Source organism: Chenopodium quinoa, unplaced genomic scaffold, assembly GCF_001683475.1.
Source record: "Chenopodium quinoa cultivar QQ74 unplaced genomic scaffold, ASM168347v1, whole genome shotgun sequence".
NCBI lineage: Eukaryota > Viridiplantae > Streptophyta > Magnoliopsida > Caryophyllales > Amaranthaceae > Chenopodium > Chenopodium quinoa.
In genome coordinates this window covers 5,676,777-5,701,283 of record NW_018743331.1, presented here as the reverse complement: position 1 = coordinate 5,701,283, position 24,507 = coordinate 5,676,777, and the positions used below count along the sequence as shown (strand labels likewise).

Sequence of the window (24,507 nt, the reverse complement as noted above, 5' to 3'; positions counted from 1 at the left end):
ACCGTCCCTGACCTCTTCACAGATTCGGTAGGGTCCTTCCCAGTTGGGAGTTAGTTTGCCAGACTCATTAGTCCTTCCAACTGCTTCCATTTTTCTAAGTACAAAGTCCCCCACTTTGAGTGGACGCCTGTGTACTTTTTTGTTGTATGATCTAGTCATTCTCAGGCGGTAAATTTCATGGCGCAAGACAGCATTGCCCCTTCTTTCAGGAAGTGAGTCTAATGTCAGGCGCATGGCTTCCCAGTTTGTCTCTTCGTCATATAGCATTACTCGAAGAGTCGGCTCGTAGTGTTCTATTGGAAGAACAGCTTCCGCACCATAAGTTAGGAGGAATGGAGTTTCTCCAGTCGCCCCTTTTTCAGTCGTCCTAATGGCCCAGAGAACATGTGGTAATTCATCCGCCCATAGGCCGCCTGCTCGTTCAATCTTTTTCTTGAGACCGTCTGAGATGATTTTATTAAAGGCTTCTACCTAGTCGTTTGCTTGTGGACGGCCGACAGATGCAAAGTAGTGTGCAATTCCTTGGTCACCCAACCAGCTTTTGAGAACAGGCGTCTCAAATTGGGGACCATTATCAAAAACCATAGACATGGGAACCCCGAACCGAGTGATGACATTTTTCCAAATGAATGAAATTACATCCTTCGTCTTGATTCCCTTTACAGCCTCCGCCTCTACCCATTTAGTGAAGTAGTCGACGGCAACAAGTATGTACCTCCTTCCGCCTGTAGCAGACGTATATGGACCCAGAATATCCATGCCCCACTTAGCAAACGGTAGTGGGCTATGAATGGTAGTGAGGTCAGTAGCCGGACGGTGAATTAGCTTGCTAAACCTTTGGCACTTGTCACATTTTTTCACCATCTCCATTGCATCTGCTTCTAAAGTAGGCCAAAAGTAGCCCTACTGCCTTGCCTGTTGAGCAAGCGCCCTACTGCCTATATGGGAAGCACAGTAACCAGAGTGAAGATCGTCTAGTATCTCTCGTCCCTTTTCTGGAGTAACACACTTTAAGAAGGGTTGAAGGTACCCCCTTTTGTGAAGTTCTCCCTTTATTATTTCAAAACTGGTTGCTCGTTTTTTCAGTGCTGCCGCCTGTTGATGATCATCCGGCAGGGTACCGTTTGTCAGATATGCCCTAATTGGATCCATCTAGGTTGAGCTTCTGTCTAGGATTCCAATAGGGTCTTCCTCGATGCTTCTCTTCTCCATTACTTCCCAAAAAACAGTTCGAGGAGTATCACAGGAGGCGGATGATGCTAATTTTGACAGTGCATCCGCCTGGTTGTTTTCTGATCTCGGCACTTGGGTCAGATGGAAATCCTCAAGGGAGCCGACTGCTTGTCGGACCGCCTGTAAATACTTGATCATGGCCGGATGGGTTGCTTCGTATTCGCCATTGTACTGACTCACTATCAATTGTGAATCGGAACAGGCGTCTATTTTTCTTGCCCCTGCCGCCTTGCACATGCGGATTCCGGCTAGTAAAGCTTCATATTCTGCCTCATTGTTTGAGACCTGAAAACTGAAGCGTAGAGCATACTCGTACCTGTCGCCCTCTGGCGACTGCCATATGACGCCTGCTCCACAACCATTTGAAGTAGAGCTTCCGTCCACATATACCTTCCAGACTTGGTCTGTAACTTGAGAGTCAGGAGGACGAGTCATCTCAACAATAAAGTCAGCAAAGGCTTGCCCCTTCACTGCTTTTCTAGGCTCGAAAGTAACTTCGAGGCTCTGTATTTCTATAGCCCATTTGATCATTCGGCCTGACGACTCCATGATGGTCAGTGGCCGCTTGATAGGTTGGTCTGTATACACGACGACTGCATGTGCCAAAAAGTAGGGCTTCAATTTTTTAACAGCCATGAAGAGTGCAAGACCAAATTTCTCCACTAAGGGATACCTCAACTCGGCATTTTTCAGTACATAACTGACAAAGTAGACCGGGAGCTGACAGCCGTCTCTTTCAGCAAGGAGAACAGCGCTTAACGCATGATCAGAGACGGCCAGGTACATGTAGAGTACTTCTTTGGGCAAAGGGCTGACCAGCCTCGGCAAGGAATGCAAGTGAACTTTCAATTTCTGGAAGGCCGCCTCAGCATCCGGCCCCCATTCAAACCTTGCCTTTTTCTTAATTGCCTGGAAAAAGTATAGGCATTTGTCGCCTGATCGGCTTAGAAATCTTCCCAAGGCCGCCAGACAACCTGTTAACTTCTGAACCTCTCGGATGGTACGAGGCGACTGCATGTCGATGACCGCCTGCACCTTCTCAGGGTTCGCCTCTATTCCTCTCTGATTGATAAGGAATCCGAAAAAATTTCCCAGACTCAACTCCAAAGACACATTTCTTGGGATTGAGCATGACATGGTGCCGCCTGAGTGTGGAAAAAGTTTCTCGGAGGTCCGACAGATGATCTTTCTGAAGTTTAGACTTGACAATCATATCATCAATATATGCCTCGACATTTCTCCCAATCTGATCAAAGAACACAGTGTTTATCATTCGCTGGAAAGTGGCCGGGGCATTCTTAAGACCAAACGGCATGACCGTGTAACAGTTTAACCCCTGATCAGTGACGAAGGTCGTCTTCTCCTGATCTTTCTCCCATAAAGGAATTTGATGGAAACTAGAGTAGGCATCCATAAAGCTCATCAAAGCATGGCCGGCTGTTGAGTCGACCAGGTTATCAATTTTAGGCAGAGGGTAACTGTCTTTGGGGCACGCCTTGTTTAAGTCTGTGTAGTCTACACACATTCGCCAGGTGCCATTCGGATTTTTAATAAGCACCACATTTGCAACCCAGTCTGGGAAGTAACTTTGCCGGATGAACCCTGCATCAAGTAATTTTTTAACTTCGGCGGCTGCCGCCTGACTTCTTTCTTCGCCATGGTTCCGCTTCTTCTGCCGTACCGGCTTCTTTTTCGGATCCACGGCCAGTTTATGTACCGCCAGATCAGGACTAATGCCTGGCATTTCATGGACTTCGAATGCAAAGATGTCCTTGTATTCTTTCAATAGTTTGTGAAAGTCGTCACCCAGGTCCCTTAGAGCAGTCGTCCCAACCTTGATTGTTCTGTCAGGACGCAAGTCATCTAACATCAGGTCCGTATGCTCACCAGATGGCTGAGGGCGGAATTCATCCGACCGCTCCTCTGCTAATGATTGCGATTTTCTGTCTTTTCTTGCGGCCCCTGTCTGGGATGCCTTTCTCTTCTTGCCGCCTGCTTCTTGAACAGGCGCACTCTCCTTGACATTGTCAAGGTCTATTTTTCCACCACTCGACCCAGTGGGCTTGACATTCGAGAGATAGCACTCTCGGGCCATCCTCTGATCTCCCCTTAGGGACCCGACTGTTCCATTATCCCTCTCAAACTTGAGCAACATAAGAGATGGGATTATTACAGCCTTGGAATTATTCAGGGTTGGTCGTCCCAGAATCATGTTGTAGGCCGAGAGTTCTTCTACTACCAGGAACCGGACTACCATGTGTCGTCCTTCCCCTCTTTCACCCAGGCGGATGGGTAAATCCACTCGTCCAACTGGGTGGACGACTCCTCCTCCAAACCCGACTAAAGGGTGGGATGCCGGATGTATGCAATCAGTCTGATATTTTAGTTTCGACAGACATTTGCTACTGATGAGATCTGAGGAGCTTCCGGTATCTATGAGGATTCGGCCAACTCTCTGGTTGGCCACTTTACATTCAATAACGATAGGGTCGTCATGCGGCCCTCTTACCCCTCCTAGATCTTCTTCAGTGATAACAATCTCAGGAAATGAATATTTGGAGGGCCGTTCTTGGTGAACGGAATTTACATCTAACCGTCTGATATTGTCTTTGTTGCCCCTAATAGTGGGGCCGCCTCCTGAGAAGCCGCCTGCAATGGTGTAGACGACTGCATCATCTGTATCGGAATTGTCGGCCTGTTGATTCTTTTTGGCCGACTGCTTTTTCGAGGAAGTGTTCCCCGTAGATTTCTTGACATAAGTGTCAAGATCACCTTGCTCAGCCAGGCGGTCCAGATACCGCATGAGACTGATGCATTCATTGGTGTGATGACCAACATCTTCATGATAATCACAGAATTTTTCTTGGTTCCGGTTGTTTGCAGAACCCTTCATGGGGACCGGCTTCTCAATTGAGATCCGTCCCTTGATTTCCATTAGGATAAATTGGCTATCCTTGTTAAACGCATACTTTGGGGAGTATGGTTTGAATTCTTTTTTCTTTTTCTAGGCCGGCTGTTTAGAGGAATCAGCCGCCCAGACCTCTTTTCTCTTCTCGTCTTTGTTTGACGACTGTTTCTGTCGTCCTTCTCTTTTGTCGGACCTTCTCCCGTCTGACTGTTTTACCGTACTACAAAGATCAGTCGCCTGTATATAAGCTTCCGCTTCAATCAAGGCCTCTTGAAGAGTCGCCACCCTCTTTCGGACCAAATCAAATTTGAAGGTCGACCCGTCTTTGAGACCTCTGAAAAAGTCAGTATAGGCTACTTCATCCGGTAACCCTTGAATCTGTATTCTCATCAGGTTAAACCGCCTGATGTAAGAACGAAGCCCCTCCTTCTCGCCCTGCTGAATTGTTCCTAAATCAAGGGTCTTCTTCTTCGTAGGGATGTTCATGGCGAAGTTGGAGGTGAATAAGTAAGCAAGCGTCTTGAAGTTATTTACACAACCGGTCGGCAGGTTGCCGAACCATTGTTGTGCGATTCCTTTGAGAGTCGCAGGGAAACACTTGCACCAAGTGGGATCATCCAACCCTTGAAGGTACATCAGGTTGGTGAATGCCATCAGATGGTCTTCTAGGTTAGTAGTGCCGTCATAGGCGCCTACTAATACATTTTTCACTTTGGCCGGGTGAGCGGCTTCAGTAATTTCCTTGGAGAAGGCCGACGGCTGTTCACCAAGCCTAAGCAACCGTAGCTGCCAGTCCATAGGTTGGACATTTTTTGCTGCATGTCCACCAAACGGAGGTGGCTGTAAAAAATACTGTTGTTGCGGTACAAACGGTAAGTTTGGTACCGCCTGGTCGCTATGATAGCCGGACTGACGGGAGGTGCCGCCTGAATGACTCTCATGATACGACTGAGTATACCTCATCGAGGTATTTCGCAGACTGTCTTGGAAGTTTGAAGTAGAGGCCGACTCTGACAATCGGTCACTCTTCTTCTGCTCTAGCAGTAGCCGAGCGTCTGTGTATGTTTTCCTCGACCCGTCCGCCTGAATATGACGAACAGGTTTCCTATTTCCTGGAGTAGGAAAACGGTATTTTGTGAAATCAAGGGCAGGTGGCTCCCACTTCCTAGATTTAGGATGAGGGGTCGCCTCTCGCCCTTGAACTGGCTTCCTCTTCCGTGAAGTGGAGGGTTTCTTAGCCGACTGCTCCTTGTCCAGAGCAGACGGCTTCTTGTTGATAAACTCTTGAATTTCTCCCTTGAAGTCCCTCATGAAGGTCATGAGTTCGTTCCTTGTGATGGGAGCAGACCCATCAGTCGGCTGCTGCCGAACAGGCGGTGCGCCTGCTGGCTCGCTTGCTGTATGAAGAGGTTCCCGTTCCCTCCTTTCGGTATGACGGGTACGTCAGGCCCTTAGGGTCCCGTCTGAAGCTGTGTGAGCTTCAACTTCAAATTCATTCTCAGTATCGTGGTCCGACTGAACTAGAGGGTCGTCCAGGGGACGTCTCTCTTCAGGAGCCGGTAAAAACGTGGATGCCATCTCAGAAGTACTCTCCCCACAGACGGCGCCAAGATGTTTCGGGGTTTTCTGATGTCCTGCGGGAGAGTTACAATTCCGAGACTGGAACCGGGCGCCCGTACCTGCAAAACAAACGGATGCTCCGGATGATTGGAGATCCGCCTCCGACGGTCAAGTTAATACTTGATTATGGAGTAATTAATGCGGAAATTAAAGTGATTGAGTCTCTCTAGGTGAGAGAGTTTAATGTGTGTAATCTGCGTAATCTCCCTTAATGAGGATTAAGGGAGGTATTTATAACCTCGGGAAACGTGCCAATCTAGGTTTAGGTTAACCTTGGGCTGATTGGGCTTCCCACGGAAGTTGGGCCTAGGTGACCGGTTATCCCAGGTGTCATGGGAAGGACACGTGTCGTGTCGTAATTGGTCCATAGTGGACGGATCATTGCTTGACACGTGGCAGGCTCCTATTGGCCCATGTGACGGACACATGGCGGAACCTGATTGGTCCGCTTGTCAGATGGTGATTGGTGGGGAAAAATCCCCTAATCACACGCTAAGAGGGAAAACATTCTGAATACCGGCAATTGCTTGAGCTGGATTCGTTATTGTGATAGGACTTTTCTTTCCCGTATATTTTAAGAATGTATCAAAGAGCCACACAAAAGATTCAGTTCGCTCGTTGAGAATAAAACCCATACCAAACATAATATTATTAGCATGATGATTCATGCCAACAAATGGAGCACAAATCATTCCGTATTTATTTGTCCTATATGTAGTATCAAAAACCAGCAAATCTCCAAAATACTCATAATCTCTCTTCATCCGACCATCACGCCAAAAAAAGTTAACTAAACACCCATCCTCATCTTGCTCGAAATCGTAGTAAAATTCAGCTTCATCAAGTTGTCTTTTTGGAAAGTATTTGATCAGTTGATGACTATCACAACCATCAAATAAAGATCGCTTTTCTGCAAATAAAGCATTATAGGCATCGGGTCCCGTAAATCCTGAATTAGGAGAACCACCAACATCCTTCTTCATTGCTCTCAAAGCTGCAGAAATTTTTACTCCACTACACCTTAATGTAGACATAAATTGCAAATTTTCTGTAGAAACACTCCTTTGAGACCTTAACAAATGCCTCTTTTCAGGAGGAATCATATGATGATTATGTTTTGCACATGTCCATAAACCTAAACGATCAATCTTGAATTGAATAAAAGCCAAACAACCAGTTCTTGTTTCAAGTCTCTCATAAGACCTTTTATTCTTAGCCTTATCTCCTTCCAACCTTCATTACAACAAACAAATCATTTCATCTTCAAAGAAAAATCATTTCGGGTTTTACTCTTATCAATACTAATACCAAATCCATGCCTAAATGCGTATTCATTATAACTATCATAAGCTTCTTCTTCAGAATTAAAATCTTTACCAATTAACTCTGATTTAGTTATTGCTTCTTCAAAGACAATTTCATCACTAGTACCCACTGCATAAGTTTTTAAAAATGAACATATTCAATAACATATATGTACATATACAAAACAGTAAACAATAATAATATAAATGATCATTTAGCATTATCAAATGATCAAAATAATAAAATTAAATATAGTACTGAATATAAAAAAATATCATGTAAACATCTATAACAAAACATTAGTTTGAATAATAATGATCATTTAGAATTATGAAATTGTTCAAAATGATAAAAAAAAATAAATAAAAGGTACCTACAAAATTCACTGATCATTATATCAACATACTTGATTAAAGCATTTCAATTAGATCAAAAATGAGAAATTGAAATAAAACGTACATTATAACAAAAAAAAATTCGAATAAACATACAATAACAAATGGATTAAAATTAAACTAAAACAGAAACACCATCATAAAATTCTAATACATAGTAGCGTAAAATAGAAATCAAAATCAAAGTTCACAAATTGAACTAAAGCAGAGACAAAATCAACTAATGCTACTACAAATAAGCGTAAAATAGCAATCAAAATCAGAGTACACAAATCGAGCTAAAGCAAAAACTAAATTGATCTAAAACAAAGACAATTTCGTCAATCAAATCACATTGATAAAACAACTAAAATAGAAGCAAAATTAATAAAAAAAAAACTCACATTGATCAACAAATGAATTAAGCAATCCAACAGAAGAGGGAGAAACAACTTCACAATCACGATCAAAATCGGAAATCGAAGAATGCCGAAGTTCACAATCACGATCGACAGCTACAATCAATGATTCATCCATGAATGAGAGAGAAATTAACAAACTATAGAGAGAAAATGCAAAAATAAAGAATAAAAAATATAGGAAATTAGGTTTAAAATGAAATATATAGGTGGCTTGGATAGTAAGGAAAGTAATAAGAAGAAGGAAAGGGAAAAAATTGAAAAGGAAAAACAGAAAATGACTAAAACGACGTCGTTCAAGGGAGGGAGTAGCCAACTATGCCTATAGGGGGGTGTAGCCAAAAAATTTGGACATTTGGACTAATTTGTTGACTGATTTGCAGGCTACGTTTGACTGAATATGGATTTTAAGCACTCCCAAGATTAAATACTTGACCCAACCAATAATGGCGGTGAAAGGTTGTTCATCATCGGGTTTGGTTTTGAGGATACATTTTTAGATGTCTACAGTTATTAAACGAGATTTCAAAACCTGTTAAGCTTGGGTAATTTTTTAAATATACTAACATAAACAAGCTTTGGTTGATCTCGAAAATGAGTTGTCCATTGAGAGTCTTTACTCGTTACCCTTATTTTAATTCATCCCTTGGACATTATTAGAAGGTCTTCATTTTGAAATGTATAAAGTATAAGATTTATTTCTAAAATGCAAGTACCGCATTTAACTAAGTCGAGTTAGTAGCATCCCATTATCATTATCCTTTATATAATAAGAATATTTGTTTAAACCACATTATTCAAAATCTCAATCAAACAATTAGCCAATTATAATTAATCCCTCCAAAACTATTTACAAAATTCAAAAACTAACTTAATCCAAGAATTTTTAAATAAATTAAATTGTCCACCGTGGGATAACAAGAAAAATAATTAGGATCTTGCTAACAAGAGCCTCGGGCGTTAGATAACTAAGTAATAATTAGGATCTTGCTAACGCGTCGATCGGTGTAATTAATTTTAATTTTACTTTAGTATTTCTACTTTTAGTTATCTTATTTAACGTCCGGAGGCTCTCGTTAGCTTTTGCCAAATAATTAATTTCAAAGTCTTATATAATTCCATACAATACAATTTTCCTTACATATGCACGAGTATACTGTAGTTGCGCACTTGTGTTAATTAAGCATTTAGGCTTAAGCACAATTTAACTACAACTCTTGAAAATCACAAATACATTCAAACAGTCTTATCCATTTCTTTCTACAAAAATCTATACTCCCTCTGTCCCTTATCTACATGCCTATTTCCCGTTTTTCACGAGAATTAAGGAACTTAGAGATTCCTTAAAACCCATGATTCAAAAGTACAAATATGCATGTGGGGTTAGAGAGAGATAAAGATAAAGAAAAAGTATTTGGTAATTATCAAAGAGATGGAAAGAGAAAGTGTTGGAAAATGATGTTAAAAGTACAAAAAAAAAAATGATGACAACTCATCAAAAAGAGAGAATATTGTCAAAAAGTATATTCTTTAAATAGATATAGGCATGTAGTTTTGAAACCCTAAAAAAAGAAAGTAGGCATGTAGATAAGAGACGGAGGGAGTAGTAAATTAAATATATGTTTTAGTCTTCACAAGTACAAATCATATGCAGGGCTTATGCAATACAACTTTTTTTTTCTTTTATATATATATATATAGGGGAGGGATCATGTGAGAACCAAGCCTTATATGAGAACCAAGTTAAAATGAGAACCAATCTTATGCCATTAAAATTATGAAACTAACGGCTGAGATTAAACATATGCACATGTATACCCATTGTGCATTTATTGAGACAATGATCACTTTTCCCTCGAAAATTTAAAACTGCAATCCTAATGTCTAATCAAAACTGACGGTTGGTTTGCTTCCCTTACACACCGATTATTCTTACAAATTTACATCATTTCAAAAACCAATTATCTTACTTCAATTGTGTTCGCGCCCATAACTTCCATTAGGAAAAAAACGGAAGTAACTGCTACATTGTTCTATCAAAACCCCAAAAACTACCCAAAAATACCCATTTTCGATTTTGTTAGCAAAATGAAAGAACAAACGCAGAAAAAGGACTACCGAAGCAAGGAGAGTTTCAAGAAATTTCAGTAAGTTTTTTATAATTCAGTAAATTATGATGAAAATAAGATAATGTAAACACTTAGGGTTTTAAATTTTCAAAATGTTTGGTTTTGAACAGAGAAAGGTTGCGAAGAGAGTTGGATGGAGTGGAGGCGGAAAATCCTATGGAGGAGGCCGGCGTTCCCGCTGCAGCCGAACAAGCGACGGAAAACCTACAACCACCAACGACGAAAGCTCAATTGACAAAGTAATGTTTCCAATTTTATTGTTAATGTCGCGCGAATTATACTTAGGGTTTCAAAAATTATATAGATTGTGTTTTGGTATTTTTGAAATTACTGCAACTAGGGATTTAAAATTAGTATCAAATTAATTTTGTTATAGTGTTTCTGTATTTGGAATTATTGTAACGGAAAAATGAACCATTGTTTCCGAACGTTGTTATGTATTGAATTATAAGAGTAATTTTGATTTGTTCCATAAGTTGTTGTTATTTTTTCAAAATTAAAAAAACTAATGCCACAGTCAATTGTGTTGTTAAAATGTAGATTAATTGTAATTTAATGATGTTTCATAAAATATATAAAGTGTTATAATTTTTCAAATCAATGTTTCATTTATTATATTGCTTGTTTCATATAGTTTGGTCCTTTATGAACTAGATGTAGTAATATGGTTTCGTTTTGTTTGTAAGATGGTTCATATTTTCATATCAATGATTTATATATTATATTTCTTGTTTCATATAGTTGGGTTCTTTATGAACTAGATGTAGTGATATGCATTCGTTTTGTTTGTTAGATGTCTCAATTGTTTCAGATTAATGTTTTATATATTATATTGCTTGTTTCATATAGTTGGGTTCCATATGAACTAGGTGTAGTGATATGTTATACATTATGTTTCAAAAAATCACACCATATGTTTCATTTATTTATGTATATGTTCCAAACAATATGTGCATTTTTTCATATACTAATGGTATACTATTTCATTTCTTACATACCTTATATCAATGACTGCTGGTTCATTTCTCATAGTTATTATTACATAGTCATAATTGTGGTTTCGTTTGGTTTGTTAGATATGTCAATGTTTTTTTTCATAGTCACAACTGTGGTTTCGTTTTGTGTGTACGGTGTTTCGATTTTTTATACTAATGTTTCATATATTATATTACTTGTTTCATATAGTTGGGTTCTTTATGAACTAGGTGTAGTGATATCTTATCATTATGTTTCACAAAAACATACCTTATGTTTCATATTATTATATTTATTTTCCATATAATATGTGCATTGTTTCATATACTAATCATATACTATTTCATTTCTCATATTTATTGTCACATAGTCTTATCTATGGTTCCGTTTTGTTTGGTAGATGTTTCAATGTTATCATATAAACCATAATATTTGTTGGAAATTTTAAATACTTTTCCTTTTGAACAGCGAAAATGTGCAAAGAGATTTGGAGGAAGAAGTGGCGGAAAACCCCGTTGATAAGGCCGTCGTTCCCGCCATAGCCGAACAAGCGACGGAAAACATACAAATCCCAACAACAGAAACAAAATCTACAAAGTAATGTTTCAAATTTTATTGTATGATAACAATAATTTTGACTTGCACCATAAGGTGTTGTTATTGTTACAAAAAGACTTGTCACTGATTCAATTATAAAATCTAATGTTACATAGTCATATCTGTGGTTGGAAAACTGTTTTTGGAATTGTGTTGTCAACGTTATGTAAAAATGTAGTTGAATTGTTTTTTAATGATGATTCATAAAATATGTAAATTGTTTCAGTTTTTCATATAAATGTTTCATATAATATATAAATTATTTCAGTTTTCCATTTTCCGGAATAATAACAATTATGTTTCATTTTATACTAATTATGTTTAGGGGTGGGACTTCGGTCTGGCGGTTCGGTTTGACCTCGGTTTGAGTCGGTTTCGGTTTGGAGCGGTTCGGATTGAAACGGTTTAGTTTAGCTGGCGGGTCGGTTTGGTTCGGTTTGGGTTAGTCACGGCTCGTTTTGGTTTCGGTTTATTTCTTTGCGGTTCAAATTCGGTTTGGGTCATAAGCGGGTCGGTTTATAAACGATTCGGATTATGTCGGTTCGGTTTGATACGGGTCGGTTTAGGGGGCGGGTTTACCCGGGTCAATGTCAGTTCGGTTTACAAACGGTTTAGATCAAGCCGGTTTGGTTTGAAATGGGTCGGTTTAGGGGCGGGTTTACCCGGGTCAATATCGGTTCGGTTTATAAACGGTGCGAATCATGTCGGTTCAGTTTGAAATGGGTCGGTTTAGTGGAGGGTTTACATAGTTCAATTGGTTCGGTTTATGAACGGTTTGGATCATGTCGGTTCGGTTTATAAGCGGTTTGGGTCATGAATTCATGATTGTTTTAAAGATCGCGTCATGACCATGATTTAATGAGTTGATACTTATAATACGATAAATCGATAATTAAGAATGTACAAGTATTCAATTAGATTGATCAACAAGTGTTTTAAACTTTTAAGTTTTAATAATCAGATATGTAAATATGTTTATCGATTGTAGTACATACCAATAATTCAATGAGGCAATGATACTTATGATAGTATGATAATGATACCAACCGTACATTCGTACGATATGATATACATAATAATTAATCTATAATTACATATACATTAACAATATTGTATTGAATCAATTTCCATTTCCAAACATTGCATTTCTTATAAATTATAACTTACACGAGATTAAATGGATTCGTTATTTAGTTTGTTACTTTATTTAGATTACTAACTCAAACAACTTAATAAGTTAAATGGACGAAATCACGAAATCATGACCATGATTTAATGAGTTGATACTTATAATACGATAAATCGATAATTAAGAATGTACAAGTATTCAATTAGATTGATCAACAAGTGTTTTAAACTTTTAAGTTTTAATGATCAGATATGTAAATATGTTTACGATTATAGTACATACCAATAATTCAATGAGGCAATGATACTTATGATAGTATGATAATGATACCAACCGTACATTCGTACGATATGATATACATAATAATTAATCTATAATTACATATACATTAACAATATCGTATTGAATCAATTTCCATTTCCAAACATTGCATTTCTTATAAATTATAACTTACACGAGATTAAATGGATTCGTTATTTAGTTTGTTACTTTATTTAGATTACTAACTCAAACAACTTAATAAGTTAAATGGACGAAATCACGAAATCACTAATTAAAGTGGTGATGAAATCATTATGCAATACTAATGTACGAATAGTCAAATATACAACGGTTAGATTGAATGCCCATGAAAAACAATGGTTAGATTTTCATTACTTTATTAGTTATTACTTATTAAGTTATTATTAGTTTATTTTATATACTGATATATAGTCACAGACTCACAGATATATATAATATACATATAGAGATGTCAGATATTGATGTGCATTAACTCATTAAGTCATTAACTATGTCGTATTGAATCAATTTCAATTTTGAAACATTTGCGTTTCTTACAATTTATAACTTATAAGTAATAAACTAATAATAATAATAATAATAATAATAATAGTAATAATAATAATAATTATAATAATATTATAATAATACTATAATAGTAGTACTGTAGTAGTAAACTAGTAATAATAATAATATTAACAAAAAATTATACTAACAATAATAATAATAATCTTTCAAAATAATAATAATAATAAATAACTAAAAAAACGGTCAAAAAGACCTAGAAAAGCACAAAGAAAAATCTAGACCGTTAGATCTAGATGAAAATTCTAGAATCTACAAAAAAAAAAAAAAAAAAAATGAACGGTTAGATGTTGAGAATCCTTGAGATTGAATATGGACGGTTGATCAAATGAACAAGTAAAACCTAAACCTAGAATCTCAAGCCCACTCTATCAGCCATTCAGCCGTTTTACTCACTCTCAGTTTCTCTCTCTAACTTCTCAGTTTCTCAGTTCTCATCTCACTCATTCGTTCTGAAATTCTCAAGAATCTCAAGCTCAACTTCTCAACTTTTAAAAATCCTAATTAGGGTTTTTGTTTTCGTTTCATTTGTGTTTTGGATCTACATTTCTGATTTCTCGCTTTACATTCTCGTTTTTTTGTTTTTTCAAATCTTCCTCTCCTTCAATTTGAAGGCTTCAAGCCGTCAAAAGTTCAAAACTCAAGGTAATTTTTTGTTAATTTTTGTTGTTTTCGTTTTGATTTTTTTTCGTTTTTGTTTCGGTTTGTTTATTTAGGGTTTTTGTTTTCGTTTCATTTTTGTTTTGGATCTAAGTTCTAATTTCTGACTTTTTCATTGTCGTTTTTTTGTTTTTGTCTTCCTCTCCTTCAAGCCGTCAAACCTCAAGGTAATTTTTTGTTAATTTTTGTTGTTTTCGTTTTGATTTTTTTCGTTTTCGTTTCGGTTTTTTACTTTTTTTTATTTAGGGTTTTTATTTTCGTTTCATTTTTGTTTTGGATCTAAACTTCTTATTTCTGACTTTTCCATTCTCGTTTTTTTTTTTTTTCAATTCTTCCTCTCCTTCAAGCCGTCAAACCTCAAGGTAATTTTGTTGTTAATTTTTTCGATTTTTTTCGTTTTCGTTTCGGTTTTTTTTTTACTTCAAGTTCTTGATTTTTTCTTTTGATCTCCAGTTCAGGCAGTTCTCCATCTTCAAATCTCCTTCAAGCCGTCAAAGACTACTCAAAGGTAATTACTTTTTCCTTTTCGTTTTTTTTTTTTAATACAGTTTTTCTGTTTTTGTATTTGATTATTGTTGTTGTTGTTCTAGTCTATGTTTGAGTTTACTTCTTATAAATCTTCATAGAGATTGCATATTTCCTTTGCTTTATATCTTCTATGAGAACTAGCTAAAGCCATTGTTTGCCTCTCTTATTTGCTTGTCTGTGGTGTCAAATTCATTTGATTGTCTAAGGTCCCAAAGTGATTGAGACCTTTCTTTTTTCTGTTTTCTTGTAGAGAGTCAATAGCAGTTATAAGCTGCAGGTATCTAGAACCAATAATGTACTGCATTTTCATGTATGCAACATGCATCTTGCTTGCAATGAGACATTAAGCCTTTTGTTTTCACACTCCAAGCTAGCTATCTTCTTATAGCAGCTGATCTGTACAATTACTTGGATTAGTGGGGGTCTGTCCTGATGTTGTCTAAAAGCACTTGCATGTTTCTTATCTGAGTTTCAGAAAGCAAGGGTGGACTTTTGATGGTCTGTATTTTGGCTATCTTGTGGATATATGATTGGTGAAGAATGATAGAATCTTCAGTAACTGGATACCTAGTCAAACTGTGCGGGAAAGTCTAGTTAACTTATGCATTCCTTGTTCACTTCACCGAGCTTGCCTGGAATGTTTATGTCAAGAATTCATTTTTGACTGCTTTGATTAGAATGGAATGTTTATGTCAAGAATTCTTTTAGTTGGGCTTAAAGTTAGTACTTAAAATGTACTCATATGTTAGTCACATGAGACAATGCATGCTTAATTGCTCACTATTAGTAGAATCTGTCACTTAATTTGGTACTTATAAATGCTATTTTTTTTTTGTTTCAGTCATGTCTCGAGAGTATGATGAATTTGACTATGAGAGGCAATCAAATTTTGATACTGTTAGCTCTTAAGCTGCCTCTGTCCCGCTTGATGATGCTAGTAATACCGGCACTATCAATCCTTCTGTTAATAAACGTCAAAGAACCGCAGGTATATGGAAGCATTACACTTTTTTTGAAAAGACGATAGGTAATGAAAAGGTAGCAATTTTGAAAAACAAAAATAAGTTCATGCTGAGTCCCTTCTGCTTATTGTTCCTTGCTTCTGATAAGTTGTTGATCTGTTATTGCGTAAGCTGGTTCCTGCTTGTTGCTGCTATTTCCTCTGCTCTTGGGTATTGTGCTGCTGCTTCAAGATTCTGCTGCCTTTTGTTTTTAGGATATAGTAGTATACTAGTATTCTAGTATGTTAACTTTCCTTTTACCGTCTGTTAGGGGTGTAAAATTTTTGATCATGTAAAGGAAGGGAAAGTTTCCCATTTTCTTCTACCATAAATTTCAAATCTAGACATCTAGTTATTCTCATGCAGTTTTATAAACATTTTAGTCCTCCCCCTTTACAAAATACTTGTATAAGAAATTTTTATAAAGTGATAATGTGAATGATTGTACATTTGTACGCCTTATTGACTAGTACAGTAATATTCTAATGCTTATGCCACTTTTGTAACGCAATCTCATACATCTCCAATCTTATGTTACCTTTGAGTGTTATTGGATGATCATGAATATCTTTATGAAGGAACAATGAAGATAATTTGGGTGGACTAGCATTATTACTGGAATGAAAATGGTACAAATGATATATCTTGTAATTAAAATAAATAAGTAATATAAAACGATATTAATAATGCCGTTGGACTAGATCTAGGTGATATAAACCTTTGTATAAACCTAAGCCGTTTGATTAGATCTACATTTATTAACATTAATTGTATTTACTATTTAGCCATTTAGGTTGTAAATAATTCAATTTGAATTAAGCAGTTTGTAATCGGATCAGTTTAAACAGGTTGCGATTCGAAAACAGTTCGATTTTAACGGTTTAACGGGTTATGGCAGTTCAGTTTAGACGGTTAGCGGATTATAACGGTTCGGTTTATATAGTTTTTCCAGCGGTTTAAACGGTTTCGGTTCATAAACGGGTCGGTTTAAACGGTTAGCGGGTTACAAATGGTTCGGTTTAAACGGTTTTTTTTTACGGTTTAAACGGTTTCGGTTTATAAACGGTTCGGGTCATTAACGGGTTTATAAACCATTCGGTTCGGTTTTGTTTCGGTTCGGATTTGAGCAGTTTGGTTTGTTATCGGTTTACGGTCCGTAACGGGTTGACATTGAGCGGTTCGATTCGGTTTCGGTTTGATATTGAACGGTTCAGTTCGGTTTTCGGTTTAAATTTATCGGTTTATAAACGGATCGGTCCGTGATGGTTCGGTTCGGTAACGGCCGGTTTCACGGTTCGGTTTGAAAAGTCCCACCCCTAATTATGTTCCATAAAATACATGTATTGTTTCATATACTAATTATATTGTTTCATGCATTAAATCTATTTTGTTTCATATTTTATATTAGGGTCGCTGATAAGGAAAAAGTGGTACCCGTGCCAAAAAAAAGGAAGGAACCTCCAGCAAATGTACAGTCTACGAAGGGGAAAAAATCAGACATGTGCAAGAAGACAGTGATGAGGAGGAACAAGTGGCATTTAGACAACGTATTCCACCAGCCAAATTCATGAAACATGTTATTGTAGGACTTCCGGAAGCTCACAAGCAAGCTGTAAGGGATGTAGGCTTTGGGTCCTTCCTACTATTGGACCTGGATTCTAACAAAAACTGTTTTTGTCACGAGCTTGTGGTAAGCTTCAACCCCGACAGAGCCTCCCTTCAATTGCCAAATAGAGAGGAGATAGAAGTCCTCCTGGAAGACGTCCATGCTGTATTTGGTCTTCCAATTGGAGGGAAAGAAAATAAAGACAATAAGTGGATTGAAGAGGATGAAGAATCGCAGGTTTTCCTGCAAAAATGGAGAGATCAATTTGATGATGGAAGTCCAACCAATACCTCATTAATACAGCTGATTGAGACCCAAAAAGATGAAGATGTAACCAATGAATTCATCTGGAATTTCATTGTGGCTGCCATAAATTGTTGTGTACGATCTACATCTCGTTCAACATTAAAGTTTAAATTTTTGTATTGCTGTGAGAATGTCTCACAAATTAAGACTTACGACTGGTGTACATACACATTTGAGAATTTGATAAACTCCGTAGCAGAATGGAAGGAAGGAGCTGCATACTTCACAGGACCTCTGCCATTCTTGATGGTAAATATATTGTTTCAGAATCTTAATAAACTGTTTCACTGAATAATTACAATGTTACTAAAATAATCCTTACTGTTACACTGTTAATTTTAGTACTTGCTTTAGTATTAGCTGTTTCATATTTTATGTAAGTTGTTTCATGTTAAATATATAATGTTTCAGTATTAGCAACACAATGTAAGTTGCTTATGTAAGTTGTTTAGATGCTGGAATTCAGATATTGTTTCAGAATCTAAATAAACTGTTTCACTGAAGAATTACAATGTTACTAAAATAATCCTTACTGTTACACTGTTAATTTGAGTACTTGCTTTAGTATTAGCTGTTTCATATTTTATGTAAGTTGTTTCATGTTAAATATATAATGTTTCTTATAATAAATATGAAACATCAGACACATATTTTGAAACAATAGTATTCACAAATGAATCATTCTAGTTGCAGTACAATAAAATAAATACCTGTGCTCACATTGCTGGAAAACAGAATTTACAGCAATTTTCATAGCTGGATCTTGATCCGTAATTAAACAATTGGGCTCCCTACCGCCCATTGCCTTAACAAATGTTCTAAATAGCCATTCGAATGAAGCAACATCTTCCTTTGCATTAAAACCAACAGCAAAAGTGACACATTTCTTGTGGTGATCGACTCCCATGAATGGACCAAACACCATATTATATTTGGAAAACATGAAACATACGCTGAAATTACGATTCCGATATTTATGTCTACTGTTTCGTAATATTATTCCAATGTTCCGAAAATTAAAACAAATGTTACATCAAATTGTAAAACCCAAAAAAAATTCAAAAAACTTTAAAAATAACACTATGATACCTGTTGCTTTGGTAGGTTGTATCAAACGAGAGCATATCACCAAATACGACATAATTTCTCCGGCAAATAGGATCTGCCCATAAAGCTCTACATAGACAGTCGTCTTCATCCATTTCGTAATAAAAAAAATAAGTCGACCACATCAACTTTTTCCTCTTAAAATTATCAACAAACATCTGGGCATCCGATCCTTCAATATACGCCTTTAAATCTCTATGAAAATTTTTGAAGTCATTCCTACTAGCACCTATATTCTCATACCCACCAACATATTCCTTCACCATTCTGTATGTCTTGACAGGACCAATATTCACCTGTGGAGACAGAATGTAAAAAGACTAGACTGTTTGAGGACCATGATATATATGGAAATAGATCTAACAGTGCATATTTAATTTTAGGAAGAAAAAAAAGGCAAAAAAGATTTCAAAGATTCTAAATATAAATGTGAACAAAAAACAAAAAGGCACACATTTAATTACAAATAATGGTACACGTTATTCCTGATGGATAGTGCGAAATTCGATGATGACATATTATATGAAACAAAAATGCACTTTATTGTTCCATATATCTGACCACCTGTTCCAAAAATGCACTTTATTGTTCCATATATCTGACCTACTGTTCCTCCGCATTACCCTATTGTTACATTTGTTATAATAACTGTTAATATTAAACCTTTACAACCAATCGCTCCAACTATGTTTCAATTATACGTTATATTGTTCCATTTATCAAAACCATTGTTCCATATAGTTGTACTTACACCTACTTGAGTACATACATTACAAACAATTGTTCCATCAAAAACAATATATATTTCATATTACAGTACTAATGTTTCATATATGTACATAATTGTTACTTCACATTTAAAATTTAATCATTTTAAACAAAACCATATTCAAATACGATTGTTCCATCCAAAACAATATATATTTCATATTACAGTACTTATGTTTCATATATGTACACAATTGTTACTTCACATTTAAAATTTAATCATTTTAAACAAAACCATATTCAAATACCTTTGAATTATCAATTATCATTTTCTTATGAAACATTGTCAGCTTTCTTTTGGACTTCTGAAAATGAGAGTTCTCGGATGAATACATATGATGAGTATGCCCTTCTTCAAAATTAGAAACAATGTAACCTCCATCTTCGCAATACTTTAAAATCATCTTTGCCTTACAACCAACTCGAGTAGACAATCTTCTTTTAACCATAGGAGTATTCGCTTCTTGACAATCATAGTCTTCTTTATCTTGACCAACAACCACTTCTTCAACATTCATATCATCTACAAAATTATCATCTTCTTCCCCGATACTATCAACTTTCTCTGTCACCACATTATTTCATTTTTCTTTAAACCCAGCTTTATTACATACAATAATTTGAAAAGAAATAATACCATTTTTTCTTTTTTTGACCGTCGACTTTCTAGTAATAAATCCTACAACAGCTGCGTAGGACTCATAAAAACGCAAACCTTCATCAAGTTTTGAAAATTTCATACCTATAGCTGGTCTAATTTCACTATCACAACATGGAATCCATATCTTCGTTCCACCAGGGGTAAAAGCATGAAGAACATTAGACGTACCACATTCAATAGACAAATCCATGCTTAATATAACTACAGAAAAAAAAATTGAGCTCTAACCTTTGATAATGTATTCCAATGGCTGAATCTATTCCAATGGCTGAGATAACGTCTTCCAATGACTGACCCATAATGTATTCCAATGGAATACAACGTCTTCCAATGCACAAAAATAAAAAAAATTACAAACAATCATTACCTTTTCAAGTTGGCCCACGTGAATTCCCACTATAGTTACCAATAAATCTGAACCATTCATCTAATAAAAATGAATGGTCTTAGATTGGTTCTCATTTTATATTGGTTCTCACCTAAGCCATGGGTTCTCACATGATCCCATTTCTACATATATATATATATTATATATATATATATATATATATATATATATATATATATATATATATATATATATATATATATATATATATATACACTTTTTGACAATATTCTCTCTTTTTGACAATATATATATATGGGATCATATGAGACCACATCCCTTATGTGAGAACCTGGTATATGTGAGGACATATTACAACTGTTTGATCAATTGCATCCAATGGCTACCATTTATCCCGGTCAAACATAATTTTTTTTAAAAAAAATCAGCGTTTTCTCTCTCCTCCTTCATTTTGCAAGTTATTTTCTCTCTCCTCCATCAATTTCTCAGTTCTCTCTGCTCTCTTTCTCTCTGCTATTTGCTCTGATTCTTCATCAATTCTTTTTCAAACTTCATCAATTCTTCGTCAAGGTGAGTTTCGCTTATGTTTTAATTTGTGTTCGATTTTCTTGGATTAATTTTTTCAATTTGTGTTCGGTTTTTTTGGCTTAATTTGTTCAATTTGTGTTCGATTTTTATGGCTTAGTTTATCACTTTGTGTTCGATTTTTTCAATTTCATCATCAAATTTTATGAATTTTGTGTTTCTGTCAATAATTTTGATGATATTTTTCTGATTTTGTGTTTTTGTGGACATCTAAGTTCGTTTTTGCTCAATTATTTCATGTAATTGTGTTTATTTTTTGGACATGTAATGTTTTGAGGTTTGCTAGTTACTTGTTAAATAATACAGTAAATGTTTTGTGTTTTAAGGTAATAATAATTGAGTTCTAATTTAGGGAATGTAATGTGCACACCAAGTGTTTGATAAAAGTCTCTGATATGATGTTACATATGTTTGAGTTCTAATTAACTAAATACATATCATTGATCAAGGTGTGTTGTGCCACCTTATGTCATTTAGTATTAAGAATTATGGGATATTTGATACTTTGCAGTCATATTTGTCTAATAGAATTTTTGCTACATTGCACTTTGGAGGACAAGGTTTTTGGCTTTGTCATGTGTTGAAAATAAGCCTTTTTTCTATGCTGCTTTTCGAGCAACTTACACTGTTAGAATTCCATATACAAACCTTGGTCAGTTTAGCAGACCATGTTTCAATACTATGACAAAGATTCCTTATCTTTACCATTCTTCCTCTCATAAAAAATGTATCTTTATATGCAAATGTCTACCTGCTATATGATTCGATGTGTCAAAAAAATTGAACTTGTCTTGGCAAACTTCTGGTTTGGTTTTGATTTTTTATTCACATAATTTGCAGTCATACTTGTTTGGAGGTTGAAAGCAATGGTATTTAATAAGGTTGAAGTTCTTAATTTCCCGAGGGCCTTATAATGAAGATGTAAAAACAAAAAGAAAATAGGTCCACTTGTAAGTCGTAACCCTTGTGGAACAGGATTCTTGGGAAGCGAGCCTAAAGCTTTTGAGATGATGATCTGATTTTTCTTGTACAACAGTTATAAAACCTTTAATGATCGATTCTGATACTAGTTATTTGCTTATGTACGTGCTTTCTTATTTGCTCATTTTATGTTTTGTTGGTCAGTATAATAGTTATTGTTTGGATAAAACTTGCTCATTTTATCTTTTGTTGCTCATTTATGAAATATCAGGTTTTTGATTTTGTAGAGCATATCTAATAAAATGTATGTTTTTAGTTTGGAGTTGCAGTCATTTGTTAAATTAGCACTAAGTATTTTCTCATTTGACAAATGAGCAACTAACTATTTGCTCATTTGCTAAATGAGCAAAAAAATGATTGCTCATTTCCAAAATGATCAAAGAAATGTTTGCTTATTTTCCAAATGATTAACTAATTATTTGCTCACTTTACAAATGAGCATCTAAGTTTTTGCTCATTTGTTAAATTAGCAACTAAGTATTTGCTCATTTGACAAATGAGCAAAATATTGATTGCTTATTTGCCAATTGTTCATTAGATAATTTATTAGCCTATGATTCTCTATCATAACATACTCCTTAGGGTCAATTTATAGTTTGTACCAGGTTATTCTTTAGGGTCAGTTTATGCTATTAGGAGAAGTCAATCCTTCTAATTCTGATGGCATGTGCTTTAGCTGAGGACACCCACTAACATCAAGGCTACCCAAATTGATATGTTTTCTAATATTTTGTATGAGCAGGACATCTGTTAAGACAGATTCTGCTGCTAATGTTAGTGGTGACCAAGATGCAGTAGGGGCACAGTTAGGAGTTGTTGGTGATGACCAAGATGCAATAGGGGCAGCACAGTTAGGAGTTGTTGGTGGTGACCAAGATGCAGTAGGGGAGCATAGTTAGAAGTTGTTGGTGATTCTACACAGCCACAACATAAGGGAAGGAAGTTCAAGACAGTTGCTTCTAAGGACAAAGGAAAAAAGGTTTTAAAGGAAACATTAAAAAAAGAAAAACTAAATATTTGTTAAATTAGCAACTAAGTACTTGCTCATTTGACAAATGAGCAACTAACTATTTGCTCATTTGCTAAATGAGCAAAAAACTGATTGCTCATTTCCCAAATGATCAAAGAAATGTTTGCTTATTTACAAATGAGTAACTCATTATTTGCTCATTTAATTTGACAAATGAGCAAACTAATGTTTTCTCATTTCACAAGAGCAAAGAAATGCTTGTTGATTTAATGAATGATTTAAGAAATGTTTGCTCATTTGACAAATGAGAAACTAACTATTTGTTCATCTAACAAATGAGCAACTAACTATTTGCTCATTTATGTTATGACCTTTCAACTATTGCTTTGTTCTAATTGTCTAACTTTTCCTTATGATTACCCTTTTCTTAGATGAGCAAAATATTTGCTCCTTTCATAGATTGAACATAGAAAAATAAGTTAAAACATATATTTTGAGCAAATATTCTTTGTTAATTTATCAAATGCCCTTAGTACTTGTATATTTTCCCCTACGACCTACTGCCATCACTATGGCTTGGAGGGGAATGACGGTTGATATTTTGTGTCCTATGTGTGGTGAAGTGAGTGAGACAACTCTTCATACTCTTGCATTATGTAACAGGGCAACATCTGGTATACTTCTCCACTAAGTCTCGACCTTAGCACTTTTGAGGTTGGATCTTTTTTTGAGTGGTGCTTAGAGCTAGAGATGGTGCACACTGATATTGAATGGTGGAGCATGTTTTGGAGTCTTCTTTGGGGTATATGGTTGCGAAGAAATACCTGGGTTTTTGAAGGGCAGATGGTTGATCTAGCTGGGATTCAACAAAAAGCTATGGGCATAATTGGAGAGTATGAGAAAGCCACTGCTAATTTAGGTACTGCTACTGTTTTGTAGAAATACGGCGGGTTGGTAAAAGGTATAAGGTAAACTCATTTGAATTTAATTTGCTCATTTTATGTCAGTGCTCATTTGAATTTAGTTTGCATTAACCTACTAGCTCAACATGTAGAGCATTGTGCAAATGCACAAAAGATGTGGGTTCGAATCCCACGTAAGTTCATTTGTGTAATGAGGAGACAAAGCGTTTATATGAGAGTTTAGTTGTAACAATGTTTCTATAGTTATTAATAATTTCAAGCCAATTTTTTGCTCATATAATTTTTTGCTAATTTAATTTTCTTTATTTTTTATTTAATTTTTTTAGTTATTTATAGTTATAACCTATGTAGGAATTGAACCTACATCCTATGCATTTGCATAGTGCTCTACCAGTTGAGCTAATATGTCTTATCATATGTTATAAATAGTTTTTTCATATGTTCTAAAATTTACTGAATATGTTCCAAAATTTACTACAACCATTCTGAAATTTTTCGCTTATGCT

The 24,507-nt window shown here is 35.8% G+C and overlaps 2 protein-coding genes across 2 annotated transcripts; both read right to left on the bottom strand.

Moving 5' to 3' along the window:
* Positions 1-6,246: 6,246 nt before the first annotated feature.
* LOC110737573 (protein FAR1-RELATED SEQUENCE 5-like) lies at positions 6,247-11,018 on the bottom strand. Its single transcript, XM_021917913.1, has 4 exons — positions 10,987-11,018; positions 7,845-7,999; positions 7,081-7,195; positions 6,247-6,994 (listed from the first exon to the last, which is right to left on the bottom strand). Exons 1-4 carry the CDS (start codon positions 11,016-11,018, stop codon positions 6,247-6,249), a joined length of 1,050 nt encoding a protein of 349 aa, XP_021773605.1.
* A 7,052-nt stretch (positions 11,019-18,070) lies between these two features.
* LOC110737572 (protein FAR1-RELATED SEQUENCE 5-like) lies at positions 18,071-20,383 on the bottom strand. Its single transcript, XM_021917911.1, has 5 exons — positions 20,248-20,383; positions 19,781-20,097; positions 18,747-19,060; positions 18,368-18,610; positions 18,071-18,155 (listed from the first exon to the last, which is right to left on the bottom strand). Exons 1-5 carry the CDS (start codon positions 20,381-20,383, stop codon positions 18,071-18,073), a joined length of 1,095 nt encoding a protein of 364 aa, XP_021773603.1.
* Between the last annotated feature and the right edge of the window lie 4,124 nt (positions 20,384-24,507).

Excerpts from the sequence above, each read along its gene's own strand:
- LOC110737573 (XM_021917913.1), bottom strand. The coding sequence starts at position 11,018 with ATGAGAAATGAACCAGCAGTCATTGATATAAG. Across the intron at positions 7,196-7,844 it reads TAATTCATTTGTTGATCAAT|TGGGTACTAGTGATGAAATT; the intron begins GTGAGTTTTTTT and ends AAACTTATGCAG. Across the intron at positions 6,995-7,080 it reads TATAATGAATACGCATTTAG|GTTGGAAGGAGATAAGGCTA; the intron begins GCATGGATTTGG and ends GTTGTAATGAAG.
- LOC110737572 (XM_021917911.1), bottom strand. The coding sequence starts at position 20,383 with ATGGATTTGTCTATTGAATGTGGTACGTCTAATGTTCTTCATGCTTTT. Across the intron at positions 20,098-20,247 it reads ATTTTCAAAACTTGATGAAG|AGAAAGTTGATAGTATCGGG; the intron begins GTTTGCGTTTTT and ends ATGTGGTGACAG. Across the intron at positions 18,611-18,746 it reads ACAACCTACCAAAGCAACAG|CGTATGTTTCATGTTTTCCA; the intron begins GTATCATAGTGT and ends TCGTAATTTCAG.